Source organism: Parambassis ranga, chromosome 2 (genome assembly GCF_900634625.1).
Source record: "Parambassis ranga chromosome 2, fParRan2.1, whole genome shotgun sequence".
Lineage (NCBI taxonomy): Eukaryota > Metazoa > Chordata > Actinopteri > Ambassidae > Parambassis > Parambassis ranga.
The window spans coordinates 10,317,611-10,327,480 of record NC_041023.1 but is presented as its reverse complement, the minus strand read 5'-3'; the positions used below and the strand labels follow the sequence as shown (position 1 = coordinate 10,327,480).

Here is a 9,870-nt window from a genome sequence, read left to right as displayed (position 1 = left end):
TGCAAGAGCCCTATTGAAACCTTAGAGATTATTACTTGTCATTTTTTTTCTGACTCAATGATCACATTTTTGGGGGCCTTAACATGCCCCAAAACTCACCAAACTTGGTAGAAAAATTCATTCGCCTGAAAAATTTTCTCTTGGACCCCCCCCCCTCCAAACCCAACAGGAAGTCCGCCATTTTGAAGTTTGTGGCCATTTTTGGTGATTTCTGACTTCATGCCTCGCATACGTCATCTAATTAATCTGAAATTCACTGTGTCCACTCAGGACACCCTAGGGAATAGACGCATTCTAAAACTCTTACAAAAGTCTTATGGTGTGGCCGGGGCATGGCCTTAAAGTTTGGCGATTTCACAGGAAACAGGCAGTCGCTATAACTTCTGTGTTTACTGTCCGATCTGTACCAAATGTCACATGTATGATCAGACTCTGACCCTAAACACATCTATACAACAATATTGCGGCTTTGACAGAGCGCCACCTACGGGCTACACAAAATGTTGTGTTTTCATAGGTTTTTCTGCCTGCCCCTCTGACCTGTTTTGGGTAGGCTCATGAAAATTGGCACACATATGTATCACCCCAAGACGCACACAAAAAAGTCTCTTTGACCCCCCCCTCCAAACCCAACAGGAAGTCCGCCATTTTGAAATTTAAGTTCATTTTTGGCGATTAGTGACCCTCCTACAAAAGTTTTCACACCTCGCATACTTCATCCAATTGAGCTGAAACTCTCTGTGTCCACTCAGAACACCATAGGGAATAGACACATTCCAAAACTCTTTCAAAAGTGTTACGGTGTGGTAGGGGCGTGGCCTCAAAGTTGACCATTTGCCATTACAAAGAAACACTCTGCAGTACCACCAACATACTTCATGCAAAGTGGACAAAATCTTACAGTACTGCTATGGACCAGAGTCTGATATATATACTAATAGGATGATACGGGCATAGCACCATCTACTGTGTCATATTACATCTGTCTGCAAGCGAACATGTTGTTCATCCCTGAGCTGATCAAGAAGAAAAGAGATGGTGAAACATTCAGCGACGGAGAAGTCAGAGCCTTCGTCCAGGCTGTCACAGAGAAAACCATCCAGGACTGTCAGACAGGTACACACACAAACACGGCCAGAGGCAATTCTAGAGCTTCCTGGGGCCCTTGAACCAGAATTAATCGCCCTTGACAAATCTGAGACTAAAACATAATGTGAAAAGTAAACCCCTTTATGTGTTTACACGGTGTACAACACCTTCTGTACTGTTTATTTTAACTCATAAAACTATCTGGCAGCAAGCAAAGTATGTCTACTGTACTTTAATGTTACTTAGCCCGTCATTAATGGACTAGTTGGCTAGTTCACTAAAGTGAAAGTAAGGCGCCTGTGCTGAATCGTTATGGCCCAAAAATGTGTGTTGTGTAATCTTGTATTAACGGCAAGAGCTCTCACTCCTTTGATCACAACCCAACCACCTCACCCCTCTTAAGCATTTGCCTGCCTTGCACCCCAGCATACAGCACCTCTCTCCTCTGCCTCTGTGTCTTTAAGGCGCCATGCTGATGGCGATCTGGCAGAAGGGGATGGTTGACAAGGAGATTCAGACCCTGACCAGGGAGATGATATAATCAGGGAAGTGATGTCATGGCCGAAGGAGTGGAAGAATTTGATGGTCGACAAACACTCGACAGGAAGGGTGGGAGACAAAGTTAGCCTGGTGTTAGCACCAGCGCTAGCTACCTGTGGCTGTAAGGTAGACTCCACGTTGTGGATTATCATATATTGTACTGATTATTATTGAGTGATCAGTTTATACAAACTAAAATCCTCAAAGTTCCAGCAGATTCCAGAGAAGCACTTCATGTGTGTGTCCTCATGTGTGTGCCTATGATCAGTGGGCAGGGCTTAGTTCACACAGGAGGAACTCTGGATAAACTGGAATCTATTCCAGGATTCAACATCCACCAATCAGGACAGCAGGTGGGGCAGACTCTTCACTCATGAATGAAAATAAATCTTCAGGTCAAAATCATCCAGTCAGTGCATTTGATCTGGAGTCCTGGTTCAGGTTGCAGCAGATCTGTACCTCCATGTGTGACGCCCTCTCTGGTCTGACCTGCAGATCAGGTAAATCCTGGCCTCAGTGGGCTGTTGCATTGTGGGTCAGACGAAGATGTTGGTTCCTGCAGATCGAGTCCTGTACGCTGTGCGGGACGCCACCAGCACCGTGGACAACTTACCGCTCATCGCTGGTGCTGACTCGGGATTAATGACCTCCCCTGATGCTTGTGTGTGCATTGTGTGTTGGAACGTGTTGTGTTTGTGTGTTCAGGTTCCATCATCTCAAAGAAAGGAGCAGAGTCGCTGACTGCCCTGGTGCTAGACGTGAAGTTTGGACGTGCCGCTCTGTATAAAGACCCAGGGTGTGGCCATTGAGACGGCTCGGATGCTTTCCTCGGCCCAAAGTGATTACTACGGTGTGCTGCGAAAATCCAAGCATCAGATGGAACTGAAGGCACCAGCAGATGGTAACATAACAGTGCAGCGATGGTGCGTTCACGTGACAGCGGGTGACAGTGAACCCCTCTCCGTTTATGTCTGCAGATGTAGTCCTTGATGTGGACGGTTTGGTTCCGGCTCAGGTTCTTCATAAATTGGGGGCGGGGCGATCAAAGGTCGGGGAGCCTATCAATCACAGTGTAGGGGCAGAGCTACTGGTGTCCCTGGGTCAGAGGGTCAAAAAAGGTGAGAGGTCATGGCTGAAGATGTTCATCATCATGTTGATGATGCGTTCAGGGCCTGCTGACCGTGGTGTGTGCTTTCAGGCGACCCGTGGCTGCGGTTGCATTACGAGGATCCAGCTCCATCCAAAGACCAGGTGAATCAACTGGAGAACACTGTGACCGTGGGAACAGATGGAGGCACCCAGCGCACACTGGTGCAGGAGATACTGTAGCGCGCCTGTAATCAACTCCAGACATTTCAACTCTTACTTTGTTTTTAACAGCAGCGGAGAAACGCAAGCACTGCACAGTTACATGAACCTGCTGCTCTGCTTCACGCTCTCATTATTACACGACCTGATTACCAGCTTAGATAGATAGATAGATCTTTATTGTCATTGTCACAAGTACAATGAAATTTAAAGTGCTCTCCAGTCAGTGCACCATTCATTCTACGGCAGCACGTAGAAGGACACAGAAGTCTCTGTGTGATGATATTCCTCCTGAGTGTTCTCAGAAAGTACAGTCTCTGCTGGGCCTTCTTCAGCAGCTCAGCGGTGTTCACACTCCAGTATAGGTTGTCTTCGATGTGGACACCCAGGAAGCAGAAGTCAGCCACCTTCTCCACATAGTCCCCGTTGATAATTAATGGTGGGATGTCGGTTTTCTTTCTTCAACATCCGACACTGACCACCCTTAGCTTCCTGCTGATTGGCTGAGAATCCCGGCTTTCTGTGTGAAACCTCCCTCCTTCTGATCTTCACCTGCTTATAATCATTTTAAGGTTTTATGGTGACCCTCCTCTTCCTCTCTAGCTTCTTTTTACAGTATGGCTGTAGTTTCTTCTGGAGGGAGTGGTGTGTGTGTACTTGTAGTTTTTTCTTCCCTTTTCTAAAAATCTAAGAGCACACGATGACAACTGATGAGCTCTGCAACGCGACAGATTGTAACCTTTATAATAAACTGTCATTTATTACAAAGTCAGCCTTCAGCCGTCACGTCTGATTCTTGACCTCTGTCCTTCTCTCACTCTGACGACCCCCTTCAAATAAAGAGTTCACACCAACAAGATCCAGTAAAATCTAAACATCCTGCCCTCCTCAGCAACAAGCAGGAAGCCATGATGGAGTCACATGTGAGCAGCAGTCACATGACCAACATTCAGAGAGTATCTGTCTGACCTGCAGCTTTCTGCAGCTGATTTCTGTCTGAATAACTGAGTTATTCTGCACACACACACGCTGACTGCTCTTTGACTGCAGACATGATGGAGTGTGTGTGTGTGTGTAGAGGAGCAGTGACCAATCCGAACACACTGACTGATCATATAAATAATTTAAAATATATATACTTTTCTAAATGTACCTGATTTAGATTTGGTGCTTACAGCAGATAAAATCATATATTTAACTGTACTATAACTGCCATGAATACTTCCTGCTCTTGGAGCTGAATGTTTTGCAAACACAACAGAGCTTGAACCTGAACAAGGAGCTGCAGTCTGTCTCCTCGGATTTTGCTGATCATTGAGGCAAAAAAATGAAAGGTTTTTTTATCTGTGTGAGTGCACCAATGATAATTAAGAGTAGATCCTGGTCAAGGCTGCAGGTGGAGTATGAGCTGTGTGTATCCTCTGCCTGTCAAAGACTCCATCCACCACCAAAATAAGAAAGTTGACTGTTAATGTATTTTCAAGACATGGAAGGCATTTACACAGTATGATGTGCTGATGTGTTGGGACATATTTAGCTTAAAAAAGTAAGGGAGGAAGGACTTGGTGCACCCTGAAGGTGGAGCTGAAGTGCCATGCATCAGTTGTCTACCTCCCCAGGACACTGCAGCCCTCATTACAGGGGACTGCTACTGTCAGCTGTGCTGTTTCTCATGTGTAACCCTTATTCAAGAGTCTAGAGTCTGATCTCACTGTTTGTAGGAACTACACTGCAGTTTTGGGCGGATTGTCTTCAGTCCATTATTTGCATGATTTGGCAGGTCTGGTTTTAGATCTGCAGATTGCACCCCCTCCTACATTAGCACAGGCCACTGGTGCAGCTTTGACACCTACTGCTAGGAGGTTTTTTTAATGCACAAAAATGGGAAAGCAGTTTTTGTGACTGGGGGGACAGGACACAGAAAAGCAGGGCTCTCTGATAAGGTGGACCAATGTGACCACTAGTGTGACATGTGGCGCCCTCAGTGACACCATGAGCTTCTTCCGGGTGTCACCTCTTTAACCGGCGTCAGATTTATTGTGGCAACGGCGCCCTTAGCAACGGGGCGGGTCCATGGAGACGAACAACAGTCCGAGTAGTGAAGGAATGCTGGGCTGCACGGTCAGCAGGCACGAGGAACGAAATCTGATTAAACTGCATGTTTGAGGACTTCTTATTGGCTCACCTCATACCGCTGCTGTGAGGTGAAGATGGGATGCCTAAACTCGACGCACACGGCGGTTGAGCCGCTGGTAGGCGCGGAGGTGCAGGAGGTAGGCTCGGTGTGTGGAGACGTGTTACAGAGATTTACGTACTGTATCCTACCAATGATTTAGCTGCTGATTCTCATTCATTATTAACCAAAACTAGCAACTCTAAGTGAGAAACTTCTGCTAACTCATACAACACTATCAATAAAATCAGTCAATCAAATTAAAGGATGGAACATAAATGTGAATAAATTGCCCTTAAAATGATCACATCATAGTGCTAATATTTATGTTTTAAAACATGTCACTAACAAAAGGATACGTTGAATTAAACAATTTAATACTTAATAATCTTGGCCTTTGCCTGAGTATTGGCAGCTCTTGGGGATTTTATGCTTCATGATTGTATCTTTGTTTTATTGTATTTTACTGCATTTGTCTCTTTTATGTATTTTATTAGTTTGAGTTTATTTTATGTATTTTAATGTTAAGCACTTTGGTGGGCAATGCCCTTATAAATGTGCTATATAAATAAAACTGACATTGACATAATAATAAACCTTAAAATGTTTGTAGACTAACCTGAATTAAAAAAAACTACAAATGAAATTAGTGTTAGATTTAGTTAAATATAAGTTATACCTGTCCTCTGAAATGAAAGAGTGACAGATTTTCTCTGGTTCTACATTTACACCAGCCAAAATTGGCAAAATTTACTTCAATCTCTTTGTAGTGTATCATTGTTGTTGCTGGGTTACTGTATTCATGACAATATGTCAACACAATGATGATGTCACCAAGACAACGTCACGTCTGGGATTCAGGATGCTGTCAAATTGTGATAATGTGTGTGTGTGTGTGTGTGCTGCCAGGAGGAAACTACAAGTAAACTCAGCGGTCGTAGGGACTCTGCTGTGTCGAAGGGCACTGCGGACAGCGGGGTGGTGATGGAGAACACAGAGATCCCCAACTTACCCAACACAGTGCCCAGTGACCTTCCTCCTCTAACATCAGTGAGCGTCACAGAAAGTGAGGGGAACAAAGAAACACAGCACAGTGAGGATGTGCTCCACACAGGCTGGAGAGAGAAAACCTGTGTCTTAAAATGTGTTTATGTTCTGTCTGCTGCTCCAGGTCAGCTGCTGCAAAACAGCACAGAACAGAACCGTCCAACGGCTAGAGAGATCCTGGAGGAACTGCGTCAGCAGGGAATCATCATAGAAGGGCAGAGAGAGGCCGGCAGTGGCGCAGGAGAGGCCTACATCATCATGGTGGGCACCTTGTTAGCATGCTTCATTCACATTATCAATGCTATGATAAAATATGTAACATTGTGTGTGTGTGTGTGTCAGCTGGATGACAGTGAAGGGTTCCGGCGAAGGTACCCTGCCAGACTTAAGTCTCTGAGTGTCAAAAAAGCTCCCCGCAGCAGAGAACAGATTGATGAGAAGATGAGGCTCGCTCATGAGAGACGCAAGGTAGTGTGTGTGTGTGTGTGTGTGTGTGTGTGTGTGTGTGTGTGTGTGTGTACTAACCACCTTCTTCTAATGTCTTCTCTCTCACATGCTTGATTTTTCAGTCAAAGGAAGATACGCTCAAAACACGTTTAAGAGTCAAGTCTGCACGTATTCGTGGCCCCACTCCTGTCTGCATCACTGAGGAGGATGAAGATGCAACCATTACCCCTGTGGTGCCGCTGCAGTTACCTGTCAGTCCTGACAGACAGATTGGTCGAAAAGCTGGTGAGGAAGGAGAGTGGGTGAGAAGGGCTGGAGGTGACGGCAGGGAAAAAAGTGGCCCCGCTCCTGTCTGCACCACTAAGGGTGATGAAGATGCAACCATTACCCCTGTGGTGCCGCTGCAGTTACCTGTCAGTCCCGACAGACAGATAGGTCAAAAAGCTGGTGAGGAAGGAGGGTGGGTGAAAGACACTGGAGGTGACGACAGTGGCCTCCCTCCTGTCTGCATCACATAAACCCAATAGTGGATTGGGTTTATGCCAATTGTGGATTGGGTTTATGCTCTGGAATGCTGAATTAAAATAAACGTTGTTCTCGGACCTGCAGGACTTTGTAGTCACTTCAGCTGGACACGCGTCAGAAAGTCTCACCTACGCTTACTACGTGGGCGATTGTGGTGAAACACCCACTTCATAGGACGTGAGCCAAACTCAAACATTTTGCACTGTGAAGACTCCTCTTTAAGATATATATTGTTTGCAGGTAAATAGACAGGATGTCATTAAGCATCAGCACTTTAATGGAGGTAACATTATTATATATATTTGCAATTAGGAGGGATCAGTCTGGCACTGAAAGTACTCCTGCACCACGTGCTGCTGAGGAACAGGAGTACTTTCAGTAGCCAGACTGATCCCTCCTAAATGCACCACTGAGTGCCACTGGAGGTCATTCCTTTCTGTGGCCATCAAACTGTACAACTCTTCCCTCTGAGATCAGACAATCTAACGCACTGTCTTGTAATTATACCCATATTGGATTTATAGTAGGCAAGATTTTACTGCACACAGTTTTAGTTGTATTATATATGACTGATGATATATGACTGATCGGTCTTCACTTGCCTGGATTTTACTTGAATGTTTATTAACGTTTAGAATTTCTAACCTGTTTTATTTTTATTTTACTCTTACTACTCCTGTTGGACTTGAGATGGCGCTGTTTCATTTCCCTTTAGATGAGCTACTAGGAAAAGTCTGAGTAACATGAGGAAGTGCCTTATGTGAAAAGACACATTAAAAGCTTATTAATCAATAAAGTTCCAGCTTTTCTTTAACTGTAAGCATGTACAGTGGCAGTGTGTGTTTGTTCAGCAATAATTTCAACCTGTTGTTTTTGTTCGTATTTTTTTCAGCGTGAGCCTGTGGGTGTGATCTGTGTGTGACTGTGCTGTGGGTATTCAGCTGTTCCTGTGACCTCTGACCTCTTAGCTTTCCTTCTACCTGACAGGTCTGCTAAAGCCAAAGGGATGACACAGGTTACTCCTGATATGAGACAGTTGTCACTGAACCAACACATGTGTCCTGTGAAGTTAAAGATTATTGGAAAGAGAGAATAAATAAGTTTGGCTAGTTCACTAAAGTGAAAGTAAGGCGCCTGTGCTGAACCGTTACGGCCCAAAAATGTGTGTTGTGTAATCTTGTATTAACGGCAAGAGCTCTCACTCCTTTGATCACAACCCAACCACCTCACCCCTCTTAAGCATTTGCCTGCCTTGCACCCCAGCATACAGCACCTCTCTCCTCTGCCTCTGTGTCTTTAAGGCGCCATGCTGATGGCGATCTGGCAGAAGGGGATGGTTGACAAGGAGATTCAGACCCTGACCAGGGAGATGATATCATTAGGGAAGTGATGTCATGGCCGAAGGAGTGGAAGAATTTGATGGTCGACAAACACTCGACAGGAAGGGTGGGAGACAAAGTTAGCCTGGTGTTAGCACCAGCGCTAGCTACCTGTGGCTGTAAGGTAGACTCCACGTTGTGGATTATCATATATTGTACTGATTATTATTGAGTGATCAGTTTATACAAACTAAAATCCTCAAAGTTCCAGCAGATTCCAGAGAAGCACTTCATGTGTGTGTCCTCATGTGTGTGCTTGTCAGGTGCTTATGATCAGTGGGCAGGGCTTAGTTCACACAGGAGGAACTCTGGATAAACTGGAATCTATTCCAGGATTCAACATCCACCAATCAGGACAGCAGGTGGGGCAGACTCTTCACTCATGAATGAAAATAAATCTTCAGGTCAAAATCATCCAGTCAGTGCATTTGATCTGGAGTCCTGGTTCAGGTTGCAGCAGATCTGTACCTCCATGTGTGACGCCCTCTCTGGTCTGACCTGCAGATCAGGTAAATCCTGGCCTCAGTGGGCTGTTGCATTGTGGGTCAGACGAAGATGTTGGTTCCTGCAGATCGAGTCCTGTACGCTGTGCGGGACGCCACCAGCACCGTGGACAACTTACCGCTCATCGCTGGTGCTGACTCGGGATTAATGACCTCCCCTGATGCTTGTGTGTGCATTGTGTGTTGGAACGTGTCGTGTTTGTGTGTTCAGGTTCCATCATCTCAAAGAAAGGAGCAGAGTCGCTGACTGCCCTGGTGCTAGACGTGAAGTTTGGACGTGCCGCTCTGTATAAAGACCCAGGGTGTGGCCATTGAGACGGCTCGGATGCTTTCCTCGGCCCAAAGTGATTACTACGGTGTGCTGCGAAAATCCAAGCATCAGATGGAACTGAAGGCACCAGCAGATGGTAACATAACAGTGCAGCGATGGTGCGTTCACGTGACAGCGGGTGACAGTGAACCCCTCTCCGTTTATGTCTGCAGATGTAGTCCTTGATGTGGACGGTTTGGTTCCGGCTCAGGTTCTTCATAAATTGGGGGCGGGGCGATCAAAGGTCGGGGAGCCTATCAATCACAGTGTAGGGGCAGAGCTACTGGTGTCCCTGGGTCAGAGGGTCAAAAAAGGTGAGAGGTCATGGCTGAAGATGTTCATCATCATGTTGATGATGCGTTCAGGGCCTGCTGACCGTGGTGTGTGCTTTCAGGCGACCCGTGGCTGCGGTTGCATTACGAGGATCCAGCTCCATCCAAAGACCAGGTGAATCAACTGGAGAACACTGTGACCGTGGGAACAGATGGAGGCACCCAGCGCACACTGGTGCAGGAGATACTGTAGCGCGCCTGTAATCAACTCCACACA

The 9,870-nt window shown here is 46.0% G+C and overlaps 1 protein-coding gene and 1 pseudogene across 1 annotated transcript; both read left to right on the top strand.

Moving 5' to 3' along the window:
- Positions 1–998: 998 nt before the first annotated feature.
- LOC114432235 (thymidine phosphorylase-like) lies at positions 999–2,438 on the top strand. Its single transcript, XM_028400115.1, is given in 6 exon segments — positions 999–1,116; positions 1,554–1,634; positions 1,637–1,755; positions 1,884–1,982; positions 2,125–2,254; positions 2,335–2,438. Coding segments are annotated over 6 exon segments (651 nt in total).
- Positions 2,439–5,128: 2,690 nt separating this feature from the next.
- Positions 5,129–9,846, top strand: LOC114432234 (thymidine phosphorylase-like; annotated as a pseudogene).
- Positions 9,847–9,870: the final 24 nt, after the last annotated feature.